A 27,482-nucleotide genomic window follows, 5' to 3' on the forward strand; every position below is an offset into this window, starting at 1 on the left:
GACAGATAGCCAGTACAATTATTGATGATCTATTAATAGCAAACTGAAAATGATATACAGTAATAAAATTGAATAAAAGTATACAAAAGGCTAAATAACAAATAGTAGAAATGCATGGACAGCATTCCAGAAGAAAGAAATGCTTATGTTCCCCTTGGCAGTTGAAAACTTAACCTTATATATCCTGAAAAACTAAAGTTAGTCAGGGATCAAAGCGTATCCAATGGTACAATGTGTGGTCATAAAATCTTCAAAAGAGAGATACAAACAAAGGGTGGAAGAGGATGACACTTTAAATGCCATAAAACCCACAGTTTTACCTTGGGAAAACATACCAGGGATCTGCTTCATTGGTATGCATAGTTATAGAAAGATGTTGTAGAGACATAACAGGAGAAATATACCCTTCTGAAAATATCCCAGAAAGAGTCACAATAACATTACATGTCATGTAAATTCTTAAATTAATTCCAATGAAATGTTAAGACATACTGTAGGACTGGTTGAATGTCCATGTGGTGAAGTGATGGAAGCTTTTTACTAGCTGTGCTCTTGGGGAAAAAAGCCCTGTATTTCATGAAGTCGAAATGTTCTCACAAAATAACAGGAACTCCTCCTTTACAGACAAACAGCAGTTTATTGCTGATGCAGATGTTATTTCCTTGTGCCACATGCTCCAATGTCCTACATTTCTATCAGAAGTTTATTATAGGGTGTAGCAGTGCTACAACTTTGATGGACTCCAGTTCTCAGTTGCCCTGAGGGTATTGCCCTGATTGGACGTCTGCAATGTGCACAGGGGCTGCTAGGGACAAGAAGAGCTGGCAGGAACTTTAAAAGAGAGCCATCTAAACAGAGAGAGGAGCCCTGTTGTTTGTTTGTCAGCACTGTCGCCATTTGCCTGTTTGGATATTATGTGGTTGTCCAGCATTGCTGTTGTATTGGATTTCAGTTTTGTTTCGTGCCCATCTGCATCGTCTTTGTCGGAGGGAGTGCTCCACGCATCTCAAGACGAAACGCTTTATTAGAGGCAGGACAAACTTTATATTCCCCTCTACAGTTCACAGAATATGCCACCCCTCCTAAAGCTTCATTTGCATCCGTTACATATGACTGATTCATGGACAGTGTTGTAGGTGTTTATTGTTGTGAGTTGCATTTGTTATCACCATAGGGGAAGGGGGAGGGTTATCTGATTATTTGTAGTTTATATTCACTTTCCATTTAATATATAATATTATTATTCATTCATTTATTTGATTTATTGGATTTCGTGTCTCTGTCTGTGAGTGAATGTGGGTCAGGCCAAGACTGGTTGCGTTCCTGGAGTCCCCACCAAAAAAATTAATAAATCACCGTCCCTGCGAGGGTGTGAATCTGAGCGGCACCACACCGCTACAAAGGAAAACCACCAAATACAGCCAAGACTTACTTAGAACATGCGTGCATGATTACAGTATAAAGTAACACCCTCCTCATTTATTTATTTAGTTGTGAAATGCTAAGAGTCTAACATAACATTAAGAACACAAAAAAATATTAGGCTCTTCTAAACAGCTCTTATTTTTTGCAGATTTATGCAAAGCCTGGAAAAGTGGAAGAAGAAGAAGAAGAAGAAGAAGAAAATGATGTTGAAGAAGATAACAGTGATGATGAGGAGATAGAAAGCGAAGAAGAGAGTGCAGTGGAAGCAGAGAATAAAGAGAAAGCAGCTGAATTTAATGAAAAATCAGTTAAAGAAAGGTATTTTTCATGGCCGCTAGATGGTGCAATAATTAAACTTAAAATCCTCAGGAAATCAGTAAGCAGAATAAATGATTTTAAATGATTTACATATGCACAAAATTGGGAGTGGTCTCCCCTAGAGTTTCTCGTATACTCAGATATGCGGATGGATATTTGAGGAGTAAACCGCAAGACAATGATTATATTTTTATATTATGTACATTAAAGAACCATCAACAACAAATCAAATCAAATTAATAATATATTGAACAACTAGCAAAATACCCGCGCTTTGCAGCGACCAAGTACTGCTTTAAAATTTTTATTAAGAAGAAAAGTAAACCTTTTTAAAATGAGGGAAAATATACCAATAATTATTTGTTAAGGATATCTTTGTATACCACGTTGTCAGTTCGGCCCTCTGGTTGTAATATGACCAAGCTGTGTGCTGAGCTTACTCTTGAGCATGCAACATATAGTTGGCCATGTGAAAAGCAATCTTGCCTCAAATCAATGCCAATCTTTTGTAGGGTCTGTCCCTGAGACTTATTAATTGTCATTGCGAAGCAAAGCCTTACTGGAAATTGGAGGCGTTTGAATTGAAAAGGGTTTCATCGATAACTTCGCATCCAGCTTTTGAGAGTTTAAACATTCATAAACATCAAAGTGTCCACTACTCAAATCTTCACCTGTGAATTTAAGATGTTTAAGAGGCATTAGCGGTTGTCCAAAGATGTAAAATATTTGGCCATTTCAGTACACTTGAAAGCGATAACCGAACAATTCAGTGGCAGCTATCAACTCACATGCAGAACCATAGGTGAAGGGCTTAAGCATTTCACTGTTCTAGTGCTCCTGTGTAGTTTAATTATCTCCTGTACCGTCATCAGTCCACACCTTGAACCTGTCCCAGTCATTCAATACATAAGACACAATGTTCCTCCGGATATCAAGAGTGAGCCTGATATGGCTGTGCAATATGTAACACAGAGAATGGAAAAGGCAGTCGCCATCTCCGGGCATGGAAACCACTCGGTAAGTGACAGTTCTTTGATCGATGGTGATCACCTCGATAGACATGTTAATGAGGGTACGGTTGGAACGGTAAAGGAAATGGATACCTGAACAATGTAAACTAAGTCTAAAATACCTACACAATAACTATAATCGTCATAAACGAACAATAAAACAGTGGAGAAGCCGTGGATTAAATAAAAAGGCTACAGTTATCAGCGGGGAGACGTGAATACTATGGCAAAGCAAGGAAGGGAATGAAGAGACCAGAGCGACGGACGGCCTTATATAGGCAGGCAGTCAACTATGTGGGAGGCGTGGGGATGGGGGACCCAATGCCGCCTCACACGGCGACTGAGCTGCAGGCTATGGACGTATATATGTACGTAAGTAGGATTCAGTTAGCGTTGGGAACCCGCGTACCAAATTTCTTGAAGATGGGCCCATAAGTAAAAAAGACTGTTGGAAAGTTCAATATGGCGGCTGACAGTGGCTTCATACCACCGAAATAAATATGTACATCGGTTTCGGTTAGCGCAGGGAAGCCGCCTACCAAATTTCGTGAAGACGGGGCCATAAATAAGAAAGTTTAACATGGCAGACATTGTCGACCGTTATAACCGTTATGCGTAGAATTTCGAAATGAAACCTACTTAACTTTTGTAAGTAAGCTGTAAGGAATGAGACTGCCAAATTTCAGCCTTCTACCTACATAGGAAGTTGGAGAATTAGTGATGAGTGAGTCAGTGAGGGCCTTTTATTAGTATAGATTATTATAAAAGTAAAGTTGAATAAATTGGACTCTGCAGCTGCCTGAATAAAAGGAAATATACCACTTCCGGTTAGCGGAAATAGCTCAACAGCTCAACAGTTGACAGAAATCTACGTTTTGCAGTTAATACTTGTATGCAAAATTTGGCTGACCTAAGTGAAAGCATACTCAAATTATCATGTTTACACACACACCCACACACACACACACAGACATAATTCCATAAATGATATTCTCGGACTCGGGGAGATCTATAACATTGAGATTAATCAAAATCTTCACATCAAATTTTTGGACAATTATAATACTTTCCCTATACTTCGTATACTAGAAAGTAAAAAAGGACTTTATATTAGTGTTTGTCTTTGAAAAGGTGTTTATACCTTTAGAAGTCTTGGAAGATTGGTACTAAAACCAGTGTGAGAATCATTAACTACACTAAGTGATTAAATCTTTTTGCATAATTCTATCTCCAGTTTGCTTATTCCTGCATTGAAAATAGTCTGCCAATGTAAATTTTGGCATTTTCTAAAATGTAATTTCGAACAGGATTGTCTTTATATTACACTGTTCACAGTGGAATGGTCTCAGAGTCCTGTAGAGTTTCAGTGATTTTAAACAGTAATCTGCATTGTTGCATGTCAATTGTATGTGACTGCATGTCATGCATCTACTGTATACATAAAGTATTGATGTCTATACATTAAGAACACTAAAATTGTTCAGTAATTTAGTTAAAGGATCCTGCCAGTTAGCATTAGAAAGGAGGAAGAGTAAAAGGCAAATTTTAGACTTGTTGACTAAAGTGAACTGACCACCAGTTTCTTCACTGTTAATTTTCCCGTATACAACAATTCAGAGAATAATACCATACAATATGACTTTTTTTTTTTTTTTTTTTTAACAGTTCTCTTCCCTGAGTGCAGGCACAGACTAGTCCTCATGATTGGCTGTTAGCATGATGCTCAGGCCAAGTAGCATTAAAAGTAGCAGTGGTGGAGTAATAACTAATATCACAGAAATCTACAGAAAAAAGACAGGTAATGTGAAAGAGCTGGGGCCTCATGTATAACGCCGTGCGTAGAACTCACACTATAACATGGCGTAAGCACAAAAGCGGGATTGTGCGTACGCACAGAAAAATCCAGATGCAGGAATCTGTGCGCACGCATACTTTCACGTTCTTCTACTACATAAATCCCGATTTGCGTGAAAAGTAACGCACGTGCACGCGCCTTCTGTCCCGCCCCAACTCCTCCCAGAATTACGCCTCTTTGAATATGCAAATCAATATAAATAGCCTTCTGTGAAAAGACAATGGGAAAAGCACGGGAGAAAATATAAGAATTTCAGCGAATACCAAGTGGAGGCAAAGGAAAAACGTACTATTTGTTGGTTTAAACAGTGGTATAATCAACAAAAGGAAGCTGATCGAGTGACAGAGTGTCGGAGAAACTCGAAGGCTCAACTTCACAAAGTCGCACAGTGCCCGAAATAAAAAAGAAATCACATATCAAAGTCGCCGTGAAAAAGCGAGTCGTAGCCCACCGTCTGAGTGTCATATGAAAGCTTATTAGGGTACAGACAAAAAAAAGGCACACAGTGGGGAAAAAAGCACGAAATATCAACTTTAATCTCGAAATTTCCACTTTAATCACGTAGTTTATTTTGCCATTAAAGTAGAACATCATAAACTTTATCTTAAAATCGTTTAATTTACTAGTTTCTCAAATCCCATTGTAACTAAAGTGGCATGTTAAATGCTTTGTTCTGTATTTGATCTTCTGTGTGCTCTATGTGTATGAATCACTACCTGCTTTTTAAATGGGCTTTCTCTTTCTCCGACAGGACACATAATCCATTACATTCGTGATATTACAGCTCTCTGAATAATTAAAATACTGAGATGTATACGTGATATCTTTTTCATGATGATAGGAATGAAAGCATGTTATTAAACATGGGAACACGGTGGCGCAGTGCTTGTTCATGTCTCACGCAAGAGGCTTGCTGCGCCATGCGCAACCTTCAATTAAATAATTTATCACAGCAGTACTGTCTCTTTCAAACGTACTAACCTCCAATTCCTGTCCTTACTTTTCTTTCTCCAAAAACTCAATCGCCACACAATAAGCTATGTAATAGACGTGAAGCCATCTGTAAGCTTAGAACTTCGATTCTTCAAAACTTTTAAGGAACATTGAAATATCTTAGTAGTACGTGTTTAATTATTATATCCGTCTATCTTTCCAGTGTCGCGTCAGCACCAGCAAGAATACAGCGCAAGGCAGGAACAATTACTGAACTAGCTAGCGCTGCGGCACCGTGTCCTCACATGTTTAATTATAAACAATACAGATTATTTAAATGAAGTTAAAGTTTTATCTGTATAATATAATCAACATGTTTTGCTGCATTTCATCTTAGAAATGAATACCGTCATCACATGTAAATACGCGCTTTATAAAGTGGCGCAGGTTGTGCAATATTATAACTGTAGTGCAAGTTTACAGTGGGGTAATTATACTTATAAGTCCAAATATTTCTACAAGGAGCACTTGATGGACTGATTTAGTGTGTTTAGAGTTCTTGGGATGAAACTATTTCTAAACCGCGAAGTCCGTACAGGGACTAAAGCGTTTGCTGTGGCTCAGGCAGCATCTGCTTCATGCTGTGTACCGATAATTCTCTTTCCAATCAGCTGCTGCTGTGATTTCCCACTCAGATACAGTGATATAAATACTCCGAGTGGTGCAGTGAGAGTAATGTGGAAAAAGATGATCTGCTGTGGCAACCCTTAACGGGATCAGCTGAAAGAACATGCAGTGAGAGTTACAATGCTAAAGCAGTTATGGTATTTGGAATACTATGGCTATTCCCTGGACCATTATATTGCTACAGGTTAATTACAATCAGATGCATTACACTAATAAACAATATGCAGTTAATTTCAGTGTATTTATAAAGCCGCGCCAGGAATGTGGATTTAAGAATGAAAGGGTGATCACACAGGAACAGTAGCACTGCTTTGACACTGGGTGCCGCCAGTCTGCAAAACCGGGCGGATAAATTGCGTACGCCAAGGAATGAGTTACCGTGGAAATGTGCGTGGCTTTACGCCAAGTTTAGGTTTTATACATCGCGATTTGAGCGTGGAAAGGTTCGTACGCAACATTTCTGTGCGTACGCACCGTTTATACATGAGGCCCCTGCAGGTCACGACAAAAGAAAAAAAATTAATACAATTCTCAATCATTAGAGTTTAGTGGTAAATAGGTGAAATTTCATTCATGAATTTATACATCAGAAGGGAGAATTTCAGGTCATAATTGAATTTTTTTCACTTTAATACTAGACAAAAGCAGACTCTTTAAACAACCTGAGGGTGGAGTATTGCATCAGTATATTATGCTTAACATGAATGAATAAAGTAGGTTTCCAGTGAGCAAATGACTTAATTTTCTTGCATGAAAAAGCCCATTCAGCCCAGCATAATATACAGTACCATATACGGGGGCGTTCTAAGGTGCTGCTTTCAACGACAGTAGCTGGCAATAATAGTTTTGAAGGCCAAACATTTGCCTTCTGCACCACTGTGCAAAGAAATAAATGTTTATGTCTCATAAAGTTTCTTCCATGATTACGTTTGGTTTAATAAGAATGTGAAAGTTATTACCAGTAGTAGAGAAAGTTGGTGCACAGATTATTTTTTTCAGTTTGTATGAAAATTATTTGACTGTCTAGATGTAGAAATTTTTGTATATGTCAATTTTAACATTCCTTAGAAGTCATATACATCTCTCTATTATAAAAAAAAAACTTGGGAGAGAGACAGGGAGACGAGATGCGATCTTCTCGGAAGACAATTTGACGTCCCTCGAGAGATACTTTAATGTCACGCCAGACAAGGCAGTGAGACAACATTTAAAACATGTTCACGGACATCTAACCTTGGAGTGCTTTTGGCAGACACGCTTCATGTGCTCCCAGCTTTTAAAACAACGACAAGCAGAACACGCAGCTCGCCAGCAGCAGCAAGTCAGCAAATGATCCGACCATTTCTTCTTAGCGCCCCTTCAAAACGTGAGCAGTAGAGACGCGAAGTGGCAAAAGGACAGCTGCTGTACTGGCTTTGAAATGATCGATGCGCAGCGCAACAAGCAAAACACGCAGCTCGTCAGCAGCAGCAGAAAGACAGCAGCTGATCCGACGGCATCTCCTTAGCGTGCGTTCAGCCCCCCCCCCCCCCCCTTCACAATGTGAGCAGCATTATACTTCCTGTGACAAAGAGATTTAACCATGCCCGGTGCTGGAAATAAAGGACAAGTATTGTTTTTACAAAAGTTTTAAAGTAAAAGTGAAAATAATGCATATGTAACAATTCCCATGAAAATAACAATCTCTTTAAATTGTATATCCGGTAAACCAAACCCGGGTGTGGGCGAGTGAAGCCCCCTAGTACATTATATAAAAAGGTTGTGTGATAGTACCACTCTTTTAAAGTGTTTATTGTTTATTCTCTTACCATAGCTTGTAATATTTGTAACTAGTTAATATGTTTTAGTAAACACTACAATTGGCTAAGGATGTCTAAGCAATCATTCAGAAAGATGAATCCCTGTTTTATCCTTAAAACATTTTTATATGAGAGGCAGATCTGTTTATATACTCTGATGTATTGAATGAAAATATTCTTTGAATCATAAGATATTTTTAGTAAAAATTACTTATTTCCTTTTTTTGTAGAGAAGAAACATCTAAATGGACTGCTGTTAGAAAAGCTGTAACTGAAGTAAGATGCCTGAATATTTTGTCATAACTTCATGGTATTACTGAAACTTCTGTTTTGCACCATAAATAGACATGTCAAAAGTTTGATTGGGGACTTGAAAGCAAAGTTTTTTCTTTAGGATTTGAAAATGAAAATAAAAGTAAAACTAAGATCTTTATGTTTCAAAACCATTTAGTTTTCATAAGTACTTCATGTTTCAAAACCCCCAATAAATTAAATGTTTCCTAATGAAAAATGTTTATAGCCAAAGGAAAAAAAAATATAAGCAGTATGGGCATGTATGGCAAATATACAACATGAAAACAACCAAATGAATCATCCATCCATCCATCCATTTTCCAACCCGCTGAATCCGAACACAGGGTCACGGGGGTCTGCTGGAGCCAATCCCAGCCAACACAGGGCACAAGGCAGGAACCAATCCCGGGCAGGGTGCCAACCCACCGCAAGACACACACAAACACACCCACACACCAAGCACACACTAGGGCCAATTTAGAATCGCCAATCCACCTAACCTGCATGTCTTTGGACTGTGGGAGGAAACCGGAGCGCCCGGAGGAAACCCACGCAGACACGGGGAGCAAATGAATCATTCTTTATTTAATCTTTCATATATCAATGGCCATTGGTGGAATTTTGGGATGATAGACTATATACAGTGTGGACCACCAGGGGATGTACCACTCCCCAAACCCCAACACAGACAGGCTGAGACACAAGGCTTGCCAGACAACACACCTTTATTTAAGTGGGGAAGCATTTTTCTTTTGCTCCCCACTATGCATTACAGTACACAAGCCTCAAATAATATGGCACACAATCCTTTCTCGCTTTACTTTGCCGCCACTCCTCCTCGCAAGCTTTGTCCTCCACCTCCCGACTCTGGCTCATCGCTGTGAGGCTGGCAAGTCCTTTTATAGTGGCCAGCCCGGAAGTATTTCTGTTTTTCCGCCCACGTGGTCTGTAAGCACTTCCAGTTTAGGCAGAATCCCTATGCCAAATGCCTCCTCCATTATTACAGTATCCCCCGGCGGCACACACGGTATCCAACAGGGCTGAGATAAAGAACTCCAAATGCCATAGTGCCCTGTGGGAATCTGGGGCACTGCTGCAATCCAGGGGAGCTGTCATCTAGCATTCTTGGGAAGGCAGTGCCCTAAAGAGACTGCCTTCCTCCATCCTTCCACTCCTTGGGCATCCCAGCCGTCTCTTACAACAGAAAATGAAGTTTTTACTTCAATCCACTTCTTGTAGCTAGTGCAGTAAAGATTTGTGGTACGGTTTGAATTTCGGGGCACTGGTATGGAGATATTTTTCCCATGCCTAAATGAATCCAAGTGGAACAGGGACAGAGTGTAAGAAGACACACCAAGTGTCAAATCTTTGATTATTTTGATACTTTCTTGCATTCTGGAATGTATACGAATCTATAACTATGTTAGAAATGTTATTAGACCTGTAAATGGAGTAAGCTTCTGAAGACACACAGACTGCCTTATTTTTGTGTTTCTTGTAGCTATTTTGAAACATCAGCATACAATACAGAACTGTAACTTAAAGGGCAGAGATTTATATCAAAGTGACATTTATGGGAGATAAAGAATTATAATGTAATTTTAAAGCAATAAAGATCCTGGCTTCAAAGACTTAAGGTAGTGAACAACTCAAAGTATAAATAAGAATTTACAGAGAGTAGTTAGGGGAGAATTTCAAGACGTTAGAAGAAGATATATAACATGGTGTGGTAAAACTGATATGTGCACTATTACTGTTCATTAACATATTTTAAAGCTCTTTTTATTTACAGTTATACTGTATGCATGGCCAGTTTTAGAACATTAACGCAGGTGTTAACATACGTTGAGCATGGTGGGAGTTCTCATTTTCGTGTTTCGAGCAGCGTGATTGAAGACTGAGGGGTTCACCTTAGCATTTCAAACAGTGTAATCGAACAATGGGAGGGTGGGATCTCCATTGGAGTTTCAAGCATTGAGATCAAATAGTAGGTGGGTGGTTCCAATTAGAAATTTGAGAAATGCAATCATGAGACTCATGGTTGAGGAGGTGAGGAAACCTTCTGGAGGGAAATTGTCCCTCCCAGCACCCTACTAGAGCCATCCTTGATTGCAGGTGGTATAAGTAAACTGTAGTATAGAGTTTAAGCAATATGTTAGATCAAAGGTTGACTGCATAATTAACTGTGCTACCTGTCTAGGAAGGATCGAAATCTAGGTAATTGATGTACATTTCATGTGTTTTATTTGATACATGTGTTGTCCATTTGTTCTGGTATAATCATACAGACCTGATACCTTTCGCTTGTGGCGACCATTTCCTCTTCAGATAGTGCGTCCCCTTTTCACCACTTCTGCTCTGTGTCACTCATTAAACTGACCACTCTTCTAGTTGAAGGGAAAAATGCAGTGGTGGTTGTTACCACATTGGCCTGGTTTAGTGACTCTAGCCTAGTTGTGTTGGGGCTTTGGTTTCCTGACGCACGTGTCGATTTATCATAATTTTCGCTCATTCATTGCCCATCATGCAGAATTATCAGTCAATGATTACAAACCTCAATCACATGACCTGTGCAAGTACAAGAAAGTCACTGCCATGTTGCTGTTGCTGGCATATAATGTTGGATAACAGAATAAGCTGACAGGACTAATTTTCTTATTTTTATACCTTTATTTGGTATATTTTTTATCGCATTACCTTCTATATGTTTTGGATATTTTTTAAATTATCTTTCCTAACCCTAGCAACTAGATGGATACACAGATACACACACAGACACTTGTCCTTTTATTAGGTGAATAAGCAAGTTGGGCCATGAAAGCAGTATACATTTTTGGATGGTTTTCATTGTGACAAATGAAAGACTTGACTGACTGTATGACTGCATTATAGTCACTGCATTAGTAAATAACATCTGTTTGAAATTTCAGGTTAGTGCTACTGATGTTCTGACAAGCATGGGTGCTATCCCTGCAGGATTTCGACCATCTACATTAGCACAGCTGTTAGAGGGAGGTAAGTATCATTGTAAAGTCTATCAAAAATTATAAAACAATCAATTATCATCACAGTGTCTTGTAAATACAACTGTACAAACAAACACATGTAACCCCATTGCATGACCTTTCCTTCTTAAGAAGTGTGCAAGGCCCTGAGCTCTTTAGTATGGTGTTGCCACCCAATAATTGAATTTTCAATATCTGTCACCTCCAACCATTTAGCTCATAACAAATCGCAACTTACACTCAGTTTAAAGGAAACAAAACTTTCTCTTTACTTGAAATCAACAACAGGCAACCAAACATTGCATGTTATAACTATGTACAGCACAAAATAAAAAAATTCAGGAGCAATAAGCTATTTACAAAACTATATGGCATCCTTTCAACACTACTGGTGAGCTCACCATTAGTACCCATAGCCTATTAGAATAATTAGTCATTCCGTTAGGAGCCCCAAGCGTAGCTCGGGTGCGTAGTGCCCAACAAACAAAACAGCACAGGCCCATTCGCTTGTGCTTTACCTCAAGCCACATAACACATAAATCAAACAAATAAAAATATAAAATACATTTTGCCCTGTGTTTTTTTTCTCTATCTCCTAAAATATTCCCTGGTTACCCGCATAATGTGCAAAAGCCCCATTCCATTAGTATTTGTTTCAACTCCCTCACATTGATAGTATCTATCTCTCTATTATAAAAAAAAAATCTTGGAAGGAGACGAGACATGATTTTCTCAGAGAGACACTTGCACGTCCCGTAAGACTAGTCTTTGTGCCAAGAGATTTAACCACGTCCAGGGCAGGAAATAAAAGACAAAGAGTAGATGACAAAGTAGAACGTTGTAAAGAATTAAAAAACATTGGCGCGGTACACATGCAGAGCAGGTTAGAGATAATGAAAGTATGAAAATTCGAAAGTCTCAAAAAAAGGATAGTAAAGATTGCATTAGTGTAAACAAACGGAAATTATTACTCGGTGAAATAACGGAACAGCGAAAAGAGATTGAATATATTGTTTGAATTTAAACTTTAAGTCAGACACTTGTAGATCATCTAATTTGTGTTGCCAGCAAGAATTAGACTTTTAACATGAGATTCTTTCAAGTCATGCCATACTTACAACCTTTGGAAGCAAGTCCCACGAGACAGTGACATTTGCCATTAGATTCTTTCAAGTCACACCCTACTTACAATCATTTTCAAACAAGACCACGGTCATCAAACCTCAGTCGTGTGAATGCTTTTGTCAGACACAGTTCCTGTGCTCTCAGCTCTTATAAATTTAATCAGGACAATAATTTTATACGTTCTAAACCAGCCACAGGGGATGCACAAACCAGTGTGTTTATTTGTGCCGGTCCCAAGCCCGGATAAATGGAGAGGGTTACGTCAGGAAGGGCATCCGGTGTAAAATTTTGCCAAATCAATATGCGGACAACAATACAAATTTCCATACTGGATCGGTTGAGCCCCGGGTTAACAATGACCGCCACCAGTACTGTTAACCAACAAGGTGCTGGCGGAAATTGGGCTACTGTTGGCCAAAAAAGAAGGAGAAGAAGAGGGGGAAAGTCAAGAGAGTGGAACTGAGGATAGGAAATTTGAATGTTGGCAGTATGACTGGTAAGGGGAGAGAGTTAGCAGATATGATGGAGAGAAGGAAGGTTGATATATTGTGCATGCAAGAGACTAAATGGAAGGGGAGTAACATCAGGTGGATTGGAGGTGGATTAAAATTGTTCTATCATGGTGTGGATGGGAGGAGAAATGGGGTAGGAGTTATTCTGAAGGAACAGTATGTCAAGAGTGTTTTGGAGGTGAAAAGAGTGTCAGTCAGAGTAATGATTATGAAGCTGGAAATTGGAGGTGTGATGATGAATGTTGTTAGTGCATATGCACCGTAAATTGGGTGTGCAATAGGTGAGAGAGAAGATTTTTGGAGTGCGTTGGATGAAGTGATGAATAGTGTACCCAAGGGACAGAAAGTGGTGATTGGAGCAGATTTCAATGGGCATGTTGGTGAAGGGAACAGTGGAGATAAGAAGGTGATGGGTAGGTATGGTGTCAAGGAGAGGAATGAAGAAGGTCAGAGGATAGTGGATTTTGCTAAAAGGATGGACATGGCTGTGATGAATACGTATTTTAAGAAGAGGGAGGAACATAGGGTTAAGTACAAGTATGTATGAAGAAGAGTTTGATAAGAAGGAGATTGAAGACTGCAAAGTGGTGGCAGGGGAAGGTGTAGTTAAGCAGCATAGGATGGTGGTCTGTAGGATCACGTTGGAGATCAAGAAGAGGAAGAGAGTGAGGGCAGAGCCAAGGATCAATTGGTGGAAGTTGAAAAAGGAAGACTGCAAGGTTGAGTTTAGGGAGGAGGTGAGACAGGCACTGGGTGGCAGTGAAGAGTTACCAGACAGCTGGAAAACTACAGCAGATGTAGTAAGGGTGACAGCAAGAAGGGTGCTTGGTGTGACATCTGGAAAGAGGAAGTAGGAAAAGGAAACCTGGTGGTGGAATGAGGAAATACAGGAGAGAATACAGAGGAAGAGGATGGCAAAGAAGAAGTGGGTTTGTCAGAGAGATGCAGAAAGTAGACAAGAGTACAAGGAGATAAGGTGCAAGTTGAAGAGAGAGGTGGCGAAGGCTAAAGAAAAGGAGTATGATGAGTTGTATGAGAGGTTGGACACTAAGGAGGGAGAAAAGGACCTGTACCGATTGGCTAGACAGAGGGACCGAGCTGGGAAAGATGTGCAGCAGGTTAGGGTGATCTATACTAATAAAAGGCAAAGCCCTCACTCACTCACTCACTCACTCACTCACTCACTCACTCACTCACTCACTCACTCACTCACTCACTCACTCACTCACTCATCACTAATTCTCCAACTTCCAGTGTAGGTGGAAGGCTGAAATTTGGCAGGCTCATTCCTTACAGCTTACTTACAAAAGTTAGGCAGGTTTCATTTCGAAATTGTACACGTAATGGTCATAACTGGAACCTGTTTTTTGTCCATATACTGTAATGGAGTGCAGCTCGATGGCCGTGGGAGGCGGAGTCGCGTATCGCATCATCACGCCTCCTACGTAATCACGTGAACTGAAAACAAGGAACAAAAACATTCATTACACAATTGAGAAGGCAGCGAAACAATAAGAAGCGAGCGAGTGACTGACTGAACACAGCACGAGTGATCACTTCGATGAATCAAACCTGTTCAAAAAACACTTTACACAATTAATAAGGTACGAAAAGAATATGAAGCGACTGACGCATACAGGCATAAATTAAGTTCATAGACCTACAAAAGATTGCCATTTTTCTCCTGTACAACTATACGTTGCATTCTCAACAGTAAGCTTCCACGGCTTGGTCATATTCCAACCGGAGTGCTCAACTGACAATGTGGTATACAAAGACAACTATAACAATCGTAATAAACGAACAATGAAACAACGGAGAACCCGTGCATTAAATAAAAAGGCTGCTTCCTTGGCAAAGCAAGGAAAAAGGATGGCCTTATAAGGCGTTCGTTTATAAAAACAATCGTAATAGACGAACAATAAACCACTACAGAACCGCGAAGCAAGCAGAAAGGACGGACTTATATGGCGTTTGTTTATATATATATATATATATATATATATATATATATATATATATATATGTATATGTGTATATATATGTAGATATGTGTATATATGTGTAGATATGTAAATATATATACAGTATGTATATATATATATGTGTCTGTGTGTGTATATATATATATGTATGTGTATGTATGTATGTGTATATGTATACAGTATATGTATATGTGTATGTGTGTATATGTATGTGTGTATATATATATATATATATATATATATATATATATATATATAATATATATATACTATATATATATATATATATATATATATATAATAGATATATATATATATATATATATATATATATATATATATATATATATATATATATATATATATATATATATATATATATATACATACACAGACACACATAAACATATATATATATATACATATGACAGCAAAACTCATAACAATGACTACACAATTACATTGACAATCATGTTATGTTATTTTTAAAATGTTTCCTTTTCTTTTTCATAACCTCTTTAACACTCTACTTCTCCGCTGCGAAGCGCGGGTATTTTGCTAGTAAAGGATAAAGATGGAAACATACTCACAAGCGAGGAGAGTGTGTTGAGCAGATGGAAAGAGTACTTTGAGAGGCTGATGAATGAAGAGAACGAGAGAGAGAAGAGGTTGGATGATATGGAGATAGTGAATCAGGAAGTGCAACGGATTAGCAAGGAAGAAGTAAGGACAGCTATGAAAAGGATCAAAAATGGAAAGGCCATTGGTCCAGATGACATACCCATGGAAGCATGGAGGTGTTTAGGAGAGATGGCAGTGGAGTTTTTAACCAGATTGTTTAATGGAATCTTGGAAAGTGAGAGGATGCCTGAGGAGTGGAGAACAAGTGTACTGGTGCCGTTACTTAAGAATAAGGGGGATGTACAGGACTGCAGTAACTACAGGGGAATAAAATTGATGAGCCACAGCATGAAGTTATGGGAAAGAGTAGTGGAAGCTCGGTTAAGAAGTGAGGTGATGATTAGTGAGCAGCAGTATGGTTTCATGCCAAGAAAGAGCACCACAGATGCAATGTTTGCTCTGAGGATGTTGATGGAGAAGTTTAGAGAAGACCAGAAAGAGTTGCATTGCGTCTTTGTGGACCTGGACAAAGCATATGACAGGGTGCCTCGAGAGGAGCTGTGGTATTATATGAGGAAGTTGGGAGTGGCAGAGAAGTACGTAAGAGTTCTACAGGATATGTACAAGGGATGTGTGACAGTGGTGTGGTCTGCAGTAGGAGTGACGGATGCATTCAGTTTGGAGGTGGGATTACATCAGGGATCGGCTCTGAGCCCTTTCTTATTTGCAATGGTGATGGACAGGTTGACAGACAAGATAAGACAGGAGTCCCCGTGGACTACGATGTTTGCTGATGACATTGTGATCTGTAGCGATAGTAGGGAGCAAGTTGAGGAGACCCTGGAGAGGTGGAGATATGCTCTAGAGAGAAGAGGAATGAAGGTCAGTAGGAACAAGACAGAATACATGTGTGTAAATGAGAGGGAGGTCAGTGGAATGGTGAGGATGCAGGGAGTAGAGTTGGTGAAGGTGGATGAGTTTAAATACTTGGGATCAACAGTACAGAGTAATGGGGATTGTTGAAGAGTAGGGAAAAAGAGAGTGCAGACAGGGTGGAATGGGTGGAGAAGAGTGTCAGGAGTAATTTGTGACAGATGGGTATCAGCAAGAGTGAAAGGGAAGGTCTGCAGGACGGTAATGAGACCAGCTATGTTATATGGTTTGGAGACTGTGGCACTGACCAGAAAGCAGGAGACAAAGCTGGAGGTAGCAGAGTTAAAGATGCTAAGATTTGCATTGGGTGTGACGAGGATGGACAGGATTAGTAGACATGAGGTCATTAGAGGGTCAGCTCAAGTTGGACGGTTGGGAGACAAAGTCAGAGATGCAAGATTGCGTTGATTTGGACATGTGCAGAGGAGAGATGCTGGGTATATTTGGGAGTAGGATGCTAATGATAAAGCTGCCTGGGAAGAGGAAAAGAGGAAGGCCTAAGAGAACGTTTATGGATGTGGTGAGAGAGGACATGCAGGTGATGGGTGTAACAGAACAAGATGCAGAGGGCAGAGAGATATGGAAGAAGATGATCCGCTGTGGCAACCCCTAATGGGAGCAGCCGAAAGAAGAAGAAGAATTTTATATGTTCTAGATCAGGGGTAGGCAACGTCGGTCCTGGAGTGCCACAGTATGTGCAGGTTTTTGTTCCAACCCAGTTCCTTAACGAGAACTCAATTATTGCTGATGAAGCACATATTGCTTAAGTGACATTTTAATGCTTCATTTTAGTGGTCTCGCTTGTTAAGGTTCTCCAACCTTAATTGCTTATTTCAATCTTAAACTGCTGCATTCAGTGTTTTAATTGCTCCTTATTAGCAATAAGATGTAAAACAGGGGTAGGCAATGTCGGTCCTGGTGAGCCGCAGTGGCTACAGGTTTTCATTCAACCCAATTGCTTAATTAGAAACCAATCATTGCCAATCTCAGACCTTATTTAATTTTATGGCTTGTTAGTCTGTGCAATGTAAGGCTTTTATATCGTAGATTTTTTTCCTTTCCAAGGATATCATACAAATGATTTGAAGCCTAAAACAGATCTGTCACATTTTTCTATTAAGTGTTTTATTAAATCAAACCGTGCATGATGAACACACACAGATGTAATTGGAAAAAAGCTAGCTGGAGAACTGCTGGCTGCTTTGTCTTTTACATCTTATTGCTAATAAGGAGCAATTAAAACACTGAATGCAGCAGTTTAAGATTGAAATAAGCAATTAAGGTTGGAGAACCTTAACAAGCGAGACCACTAAAATGAAGCATTAAAATGTCACTTAAGCAATATGTGCTTCATCAGCAATAATTGAGTTCTCGTTAAGGAACTGGGTTGGAACAAAAACCTGCACATACTGTGGCACTCCAGGACCGACGTTGCCTACCCCTGTTCTAGATGACATGTCAACGACTAAGCGAAGAAAAAAGAGCATGGACAAACATTTAGAAAAGTCGTTTTATTTATTGGAGAAACAGAAATGATATTCACTCACAGGCAGTTATACGTTGCATTGTCATGATGTAAGTCCAAACACGGAATCAAAATTCAATGCGATCTTGAAGAAAAGATAATTCCAAATATTGTTTTTACTTAAGTTTTAAAGTAGAAGTGAAAATAATGCAAAATAACAATCTCTTTAAATTATATATACGGTTAACCAAACTTGGGGGTGGGTGAGCGAAATAAAACCCCCTAGTTGATTTTGCGACCTCTCATCACGCTAAGTGTCATAGTTCACTTGCGGTACAGATTTATTTTATTACCAAAAACATGCAAATAATTGAAAATTTGAAACATGACATATACAGTGATCCCTCGCTATATCGCGCTTCGCCTTTCGTGGCTTCACTCTATCGCGGATTTTATATGTAAGCATATTTAAATATATATCGCGGATTTTTTGCTGGTTCGCGGATTTCTGAGGACAATGGGTCTTTTAATTTCTGGTACATGCTTCCTCAGTTGGTTTGCCCAGTTGATTTCATACAAGGGACGCTATTGGCAGATGGCTGAGAAGCTACCCAACTTACTTTTCTTTCTCTCTCTCTTGCGCTGACTATCTGTGATCCTGACGTAGGGGGTGTGAGCAGGGGGGCTGTTTGCACACCTAGACGATACGGACACTTGTCTAAAAATGCTGAAAGATTATCTTCACGTTGCTACCTTCTGTGTGCAGCTTTTAAGTATGCTGCACGGTGCTTCGCATACTTAAAAGCTCAAAGGGCACGTATTGATTTTTGACTTTGTTTTTCTCTGTCTCTCTCTCTCTCTGCTCCTGACGGAGGGGGTGTGAGCTGCCGCCTTTAACAGCTTTGTACCAGCGGTGCTTCGCATACTTAAAAACAAACAGCCCTATTGATTTGTTTGCATTCCTCTCTGTTTCCTTTGAAGAGGAAGATATGTTTGAATTCTTTTAATTGTGAGACAGAACTGTCATCTCTGTCTTGTCATGGAGCACAGTTTAAGCTTTTGAAAAAGAGACAAATGTTTGTTTGCAGAGTTTGAATAACGTTCCTGTCTCTCTACAACCTCCTGTGTTTCTGCGCAAATCTGTGACCCAAGCATGACAATATAAAAATAACCATATAAACATATGGTTTCTACTTCGCGGATTTTCTTATTTCGCGGGTGGCTCTGGAACGCAACCCCCGCGATGGAGGAGGGATTACTGTAATGCATAAGGAGAGAGCAGAAAAAAACAGATAAATTCTTACTGTTAAAAGTAAACTTAATAGAAAGTTGTAAGTATCTTTAGCCAAGGGTTAGGCCAATTAAGAAAACCTAAATACCTTATTATAATTATGTATGAAGCTCTCAAGATGTACAGCAGCAAAAAATGAAGTGTATATTATTTTCACCTTTCTAGCTGCACAGCACTTTTTGTGTGATAGGTGCTGTGCTCATCTGATTTATCATACAAGAAATATAAAAGGACTCGCAAACGGTAAGCCATTGAGAACTGCAAAATTGAATTCCTTGAATCTGCCTGTCATAGAACAGTAGTGCTCATGAGGATAATGAAAACTTCAATTACTTTTCAGTGCGGAGGAAGTAATATGGTTGCCTTAAATTCACAATCAATTTCAGAATCTCACTGTCCTAACCTCTCGATCACTCCTTTCTTACAGATGCCCTTTCTATACCATTTAACCCTCATTTAAATAAGATCCTATCTCTATTCTCACATGGCCTCCGAAAGAAGTGAAGTTATGCTTTATCTTTGGAAACCCTATTACAAATAAAGGGGAGAATGATCCAAAAACATCCATGTGTACCATGCTTTGGTTTTCTCCGATTGTCTTGGCTTGTGATACATCTTTTAATACAAGTGTATTATTTAAAGGGACACATGCTCAAGATCAGCACCCCGCATGTCTTCTCCCTGAATACTGCTATTTTAAAAACACAAACACTGGCCTCAATGTACTTTCATTCTTGTTGACCCCTTATGTGGTTCATAAGCTACCTAGTCCTTATGCAAACAAGTTCACTCTTCCTAAAAATTATGCACAGGAGCCCCCTTAACTCCATTTTGGAAGACACATACTCCTGGTCATGTGATGTTGCATTCCCAAAAATCCAAGACATTATGATTTTTTACTGTCCTCTAGCAGCAGAGTGACTATTATTCTTCCTGTAAATACTGCGGACTCTACTTTGTACTTGAAAATCATGGAACAGAATCGTTAGCTTGCAAAGAATTTAAGACAAAAATTTACTAACTTAGCACATCTGCAGTTTAATATGAATCTACTATCACATAAAAAGCACCTTTAGCATATGGTGGCACAGTGGTAGTGCTGCTGCCTTGCAGGAAGCAGACCAGGGTTCATGTCCCAGGCCCTCCCTACATGAAGTCTGCATGTTCTCCCCATATCTGCATGGGTTTCCTCCCACATTCCAAAGACGTGCAAGTTAAATGCATTGGCGATACTAAATTGTTCATTGTGTGTGTTTTGGGATGTAGGTGTGTGTGTGTTTGCCCTGAAATGGATTAGTGCCCTATCTAATGAACTGTTCCTGCCGTGTGCCCTATGCTAGTTGGGATAGGCTCCATCACCCCCCGTGAACCTGTTCAGGAATAAGCGGGTTAGAAAATGATTGACTGACCTTTATTACATTTTGTTCAAAGACCTGGAAGTACTGTATTCCGTGTCTGGAATTTGCATTAGTAAAGGAAATCAGGAAAAGGAGCAAAAATATTTTTACTGTACTACATATTCATGTAAGTAATGTGACGTGTTTTTGTTTCTAAATTTTTTTTTCTTTAGGATTACAATTTAGACCCAGCTACTATCTTCAGCCTGAATTCAGTAATTCTCAGTTGACATTTAAAGATCTGCTGTGGGATGCTGAAAAAGGAAGTGTAAGTAGACTTGTGTAATGTAATGTTTTAGAGCAAATACTATTTCCTGTATACACTCAAATTAAGAACAACTGTACATCTGCTTATCCATGCAATTTTCTAATCAGCCAATTATGTGGCAGAAATGTGATGCATAAAGTCATAGAGATACTGGTCAGAAACTTAGATAGATAGATAGATAGATAGATAGATAGATAGATAGATAGATAGATAGATAGATAGATAGATAGATAGATAGATAGATAGATAGATAGATAGATAGATAGATAGATAGATAGATAGATAGATAGATAGATAGATAGATAGATAGATAGATAGATAGATCTTTATTGTCATTGTCACTTTTACAAAGGAACAACGAAATTGAAGGTGCAATCGACTCAGTGTGAGGAATAAGAGTTAAAAAGACAAAAAGACAAGAAGAGAGAAAATAATAACAAACCGAATAGTAATAAATATACAAATTGCACTTGTTGACTTAAGGTCTATATTGCACATTGGAAGAATATTATGGAGCAGTTTTATTCTGAGTTCAGGGCCATGATTGCTTTCGGATAAAAGCTGTTTTTAAGGCGGTTTGTCCTGGTTTTCATAGCTCTGCATCTCTTGCCCGATGGCAAAAGCTGGAAGAGGCAATGACCGGGATGTAATGAGTCCTGTGAAATGTCTATTGCTTTTTTGCGGCTTCGGGATGTGTAGATGTGTTCCAGAGTGGGGAGGGTACAACCAGTTGTTCTCTCCGCTATCCTGACGACCCTGTGGAGCGCTTTCTTTTCTGAGGAAGTGCAGCTGCCGTACCACACACACAGTCCGTACGTGAGCACATTCTCGATGGAACAATGATAAAAAGCAAGGAGTAGATTTTTTGGGAGGTGGTTCTTTCTGAGAATTCTCAGAAAATACAGTCTCTGCTGCGCCTTCTTTAGCAGCTCCTTGGTGTTGGTGCTCCAGGTCAGGTCATCCTCCAGCTCCATACCCAGAAACCTGAACACCGGGACCCTCTCCACACAGGCCCCGCCAATGATGAGTGGCTGGATGTCAGTTTTGTTTACCCTAAAGTCAATAACAAGCTCCTTCGTTTTTTTGGTGTTGAGGAGCAGGTTATTGACTGTGCACCACTCTAACAGTCGCTCCACCTCATCCCTGTATGCTAGCTCACCCTCCTTGCCCGAGATGAGTCCGACCACCGTCGTGTCATCCGCAAACTTTATAATCTTGTTGCTATGGTGAGTGGGGACACAGTCATATGTGTAGAGGGTGTATAGGAGCGGGCTGAGCACACAACCCTGCGGCGTCCCAGTGTTGAGGCTGAGAGCAGTGGATGTGTGGAGACCCAGCCTGACCCTCTGGGAGCGACCAGACAGGAAGTCCAGTATCCAACTGCAGGTGAGTGATGGAAGTCCCAGATCTGCCAGTTTGGACACCAGTCGTTGTGGGAGGATGGTGTTAAACGCCGAGCTGAAGTCTACAAAGAGCAGTCTGGCGTAACTCCCCTGCTGCTCCAGGTGGGTCAGGGCAGCATGAAGGGCTGTGGCCACAGCATCCTCCGTTGATCTCTTTGCTTTGTAACTTCACTTAATGTTCACAATACCAGAATGGGTGATCTTAGATATTTCAACTGTGGCATTATTGTTGGTGGAAGATGGACACATTTGAGTATTTCTGTAACTGCTGATCTCCCTGGATTTTCACACACAACAGTCTCTACAGTTTACTCAGAAATGTGTGAAAAACAAACACATCCAGTGTGTGGCACTTCTGCAGATGGAAACACCTTGTTCATGAGAGAGGTCAGAGGAGACTGACCAGGCTGGTTTGAGCTGACAGAAATGCTACAGTAACTCAGATATCCACTCTACACCACTGTGGTGAACAGAAAAGCATCTCAGAATGCAACATGTCAAATTTTGATGTAGATGGGCTACAACAGAAGAAGACCACTTCTGTTCCACTCTTGTCAGCCAAGAACAGAAAGCTGAAGCTGCACTGGACACAGGATCACCAAAACTGAGCAGTTGAATACTAGAAAAACATAGTCTGGTCTGATGAATATTGATTTCTGCTGAGGCACACAGATGGTAGGAGTCAGAAGTTAGGGCCAACAGCATGAAGACCCACAACCGACCTGCCTTGTATCAAAAGTCCTGGCTAGTGACGGCGGTGGTATAATGGTGTGGGGAATGTTTTTTCTGGCACATTTTGGGCACGTTAATACCCATCAATCATCGTTTGAATATCACAGCCTGAGTATTGTTGCTGACAATGTGGCTAATTTACCATGTCACAAAGCATGAGTGTTCTCAAACTGGTTTTATGAACATGGTACTGAGTTCAATATTGTTTAGTGGCCGTACCAGTCACTGGATTTGAATCTAATAGAACATTTTTAGGATGTGGGGAAACAGGAGATTTACACCATGAATGTACAGTTGTCAAATCTGCAGAAACTGCATTATGAAGTCATGTCAACATGAACCAGAACCTCAAAAGAATGTTTCCAACATCTTGTGAAATCCATGCCATGAAGAAGCTGTTTAGAGTAAAAGGAAGCCTTATCCAGTATTAATGTAGTGTTGCTAATAATTTGATCAGTGACTGTTATGAAGCCCAGGGGCGTGGACAGCCACCCAAGCCTGACACAGACAGGCAGAGACACAAGTTTGCCACACAGCACACGTTTATTCACGTGAGGAAGTTTTTTTCACTGCTGTCCATAGGACAGTACAGAAACCACCAAATGCACAGTCTAACACAAAGCCTTTCCTTCTTCTTCTTCTTTATCTGCCTCCACTTCTCTCCTGACAAGCTTCGTCCCCCTCCTCTCAACTCTGGCTCGCTGAGTAATGGTGGCTGGCTTCTTTTATAGGACACCTGGAAGGACTCAAGGTGTCCAATGAGGTTCTTCTGGTAGCACTTCCAGGGGTTCGGGAAAGGTCCAGGCGCCCCCTGGTGGTGGCCACAGGAGATAGTGTCTCGAATAAGCCTTCTCCCCTGGTTCTTCTATGACGAAGGCGCCCTAGCGGTCCATCACATTATATATATATATATATATATATATATATATATATATATATATAGGATGTTTCACCCTTTCATAGGCTTATATTGTGATTTTTGCCCTTGTGTTGTGTTTTCACAAAATTTAAGATTTATGTAAATTTTCTTTATATATTTTAATTTATGTCCAGATTTTAATGTGATGATTTTCTTCAGACTTAATTTTGAATTAGCTGAGACTGTTTAAGGCAGTGTTTCTTAAACTTTGGGAACGGACATATTTGTAACAAGTTACCACATGGCTGGGTAGTAAAGTTTTACCCCAAATGTGAATACCGTGGCAAGGGATAATACTAACCTCTAATAAGCATACTGTTAATTTTGATATTATGTGATCCGAAACATAGTCTATAAGCAACGTTGCTGACACATCACAGATACGATGATATGAAAATCTGATAAATATTCCCGACATTACCAGCACCACCTCACGCAATTTGTGAAACAATCAAACTGATATGACGGACAATCAGAGACATGTATAAGAAAGCAGAAGAAAGAAAAACTTGTGAGGTGAAAGCCTCCCGGCACTAGCTTGAAATGTTTAAATGAAAATAATGTGTGAGGGTTGAGGCACAAGGACGTGGGTATATACAGAACACTATAACAGTTTTGTTGGCTAAGTGGATTTTCAGTGGCCATGGATATCACAGCATACGTTAAACTCAAATCTGTAAGTGAGACACAAAGAAGATTATGTGTTAAGTTTAACATCCCTCAGCGAGGGGGAATTTTTTTTTCTTGTAACACTATTTTGAAGTGATTCAGTAATTTTCGATCTACCGATAGTGTGAATTTTCTGTTTTTTTATCCTTTGTAGTTAAGAGCCAGGCCCACCCGTGTTTCCCTCAACTTTACTTTGTGGAGTTGTAAGATGATTCCTTTGCCTGGGACAAGTATTCAGGTTCTTAGCAGACATGTAAGGCTATGTGTGTTTGATGGCACCAAGGTATGTTTGTTTTTTGTTTTTTTCCCAGTAAGTCCTGCCTTTGAAGCTATTTAAATGTTATCATGAGGTATTCTTTTGTCCTGTATACTTGATTAGCTTCCTGCTTCATATTCATAGGATGTTAACCTGTTTCTCCCAAATGATTTTAGAATTACAAGACAACAGACTTAAACAAACCTCCTATGAAGAAAAACAATTTTGGACGGCGTTTTCCCTTGCCCGGACGTGGGTCACCGGGGCCCCACTCTGGAGCCAGGCCTGGAGGTGGGGCTCGATGGCGAGCGCCTGGTGGCCGGGCCTGCACCCATGGGGCTCGGCCGGGCACAGCCCGAAGAGGCAACGTGGGTCCCCCTTCCCATGGGCTCACCACCTATGGGAGGGGCCAAGGAGGTCGGGTGCAGTGTGAGTTGGGTGGTGGCCGAAGGCGGGGACCTTGGCGGTCCGATCCTCGGCTACAGAAACTGGCTCTTGGGACGTGGAATGTCACCTCTCTGAAGGGGAAGGAGCCTGAGCTAGTGCGCGAAGTTGAGAGGTTCCGGCTAGATATAGTCGGACTCACCTCGACGCACAGCTTGGACTCTGGAACCAATCTCCTTGAGAGGGGCTGGACTCTCTACCACTCTGGAGTTGCCCCCGGTGAGAGGCGCCGAGCAGGTGTGGGTATACTTATTGCCCCCCAACTTGGAGCCTGTACATTGGGGTTTACCCCGGTGGACGAGAGGGTAGCCTCCCTTCGCCTTCGGGTGGGGGGATGGGTCCTAACTATTGTTTGTGCGTATGCACCGAACAGCAGTTCAGAGTACCCACCCTTTTTGGAGTCCCTGGAGGGGGTGCTAGAGGGCATACCTTCTGGGGACTCCCTCGTTCTGCTGGGAGACTTCAATGCTCACGTGGGCAATGACAGTGAGACCTGGAAGGGCGTGATTGGGAGGAATGGCCCCCCTGATCTGAACCCGAGCGGTGTTTTGTTATTGGACTTCTGTGCTCGTCACGGATTGTCCATAACGAACACCATGTTCAAGCATAGGGGTGTTCATATGTGCACTTGGCACCAGGACACCCTAGGCCTCAGTTCGATGATCGACTTTGTGGTCGTGTCGTCGGACTTGCGGCCACATGTCTTGGACACTCGGGTGAAGAGAGGGGCGGAGCTGTCAACTGATCACCACCTGGTGGTGAGTTGGCTTCGATGGTGGGGGAGGATGCCGGTCAGGCGTGGTAGGCCCAAACGTGTTGTGAGGGTCTGCTGGGAACGTCTGGCAGAGCCCCCTGTCAGAAGTAGCTTCAACTCCCACCTCCGGCAGAACTTCGACCACATCCCGAGGGAGGTGGGGGACATTGAGTCCGAATGGGCCATGTTCCGTGCCTCTATTGTTGAGGCAGCTGACCGGAGCTGTGGCCGTAAGGTGGTCGGTGCCTGTCGTGGCAGCAATCCCCGAACCCGCTGGTGGACACCGGCGGTGAAGGATGCCGTCAAGCTGAAGAAGGAGTCCTACAGGACCCTTTTGTCCTGTGGGACCCCGGAGGCAGCTGATAGGTACCGGCAGGCCAAGCGGAATGCGGCTTTGGTGGTTGCTGAGGCAAAAACTCGGGCGTGGGAGGAGTTTGGGGAGGCCATGGAGAATGACTTTCGGACGGCTTCGAGGAGATTCTGGTCCACCATCCGGCGTCTCAGGAAGGGGAAGCAGTGCAGTGTCAACACTGTATATGGTGGGGATGGTGCGCTGCTGACCTCGACTCGGGACGTTGTGGGTCGGTGGGGGGAATACTTCGAAGACCTCCTCAATGCCTTTAACATGCCTTCCAATGAGGAAGCAGAGCCTGGGGACTCAGAGGTGGGCTCCCCCATCTCTGGGACTGAGGTCACCGAGGTGGTCAAAAAACTCCTTGGTGGCAGGGCCCCGGGGGTGGATGAGATATGCCCAGAGTTCCTCAAGGCTCTGGATGTTGTAGGACTGTCTTGGCTGACACGCCTCTGCAACATCGCATGGACATCAGGGACAGTGCCTCTGGATTGGCAGACCGGGGTGGTGGTCCCCCTCTTTAAGAAGGGGGATCGGAGGGTGTGTTCCAACTACAGAGGGATCACACTCCTCAGCCTCCCTGGAAAAGTCTATTCAGGGGTCCTGGAGAGGAGGGTCCGTCGGATAGTCGAGCCTCGGATTCAGGAGGAACAGTGTGGTTTTCGTCCTGGTCGCGGAACAGTGGACCAGCTCTATACCCTTAGCAGGGTCCTGGAGGGTGCATGGGAGTTTGCCCAACCAGTCTACATGTGTTTTGTGGACTTAGAAAAGGCATTCGACCGTGTCCCTCGGGGAATCCTGTGGGGGGTACTCCGAGAGTATGGGGTACCGGCCCCCCTGATAAGGGCTGTTCAGTCCCTGTACGATCGGTGCCAGAGCTTGGTCCGCATTGCCGGCAGTAAGTCGAACCCGTTTCCAGTGAGAGTTGGACTCCGCCAGGGCTGCCCTTTGTCACCGATTCTGTTCATAACTTTTATGGACAGAATTTCTAGGCGCAGCCAGGGTGTTGAGGGGGTCCGGTTTGGTGGGC

The 27,482-nt window shown here is 41.4% G+C and overlaps 1 protein-coding gene across 3 annotated transcripts in view; it reads left to right on the forward strand.

Annotated features, from left to right (window-relative positions):
- Positions 1–27,482, forward strand: part of nphp1 (nephronophthisis 1) — a 440,043-nt gene that overhangs the window by 12,866 nt on the left and 399,695 nt on the right. For all 3 annotated transcript variants that reach the window (XR_007933588.1, XM_028820535.2, XM_028820536.2), the window contains exons 7-11: positions 1,574–1,743; positions 8,258–8,303; positions 11,252–11,336; positions 20,829–20,923; positions 24,801–24,929. Coding sequence is in view for 2 of the 3 variants with exons in the window: in XM_028820535.2 (XP_028676368.2) it covers positions 1,574–1,743; positions 8,258–8,303; positions 11,252–11,336; positions 20,829–20,923; positions 24,801–24,929 (525 nt within the window). In the remaining variant the exon portion in view is untranslated. The remainder of the gene's footprint in view (positions 1–1,573; positions 1,744–8,257; positions 8,304–11,251; positions 11,337–20,828; positions 20,924–24,800; positions 24,930–27,482) is intronic.

This window comes from Erpetoichthys calabaricus, chromosome 15 (assembly GCF_900747795.2).
Source record: "Erpetoichthys calabaricus chromosome 15, fErpCal1.3, whole genome shotgun sequence".
NCBI lineage: Eukaryota > Metazoa > Chordata > Cladistia > Polypteriformes > Polypteridae > Erpetoichthys > Erpetoichthys calabaricus.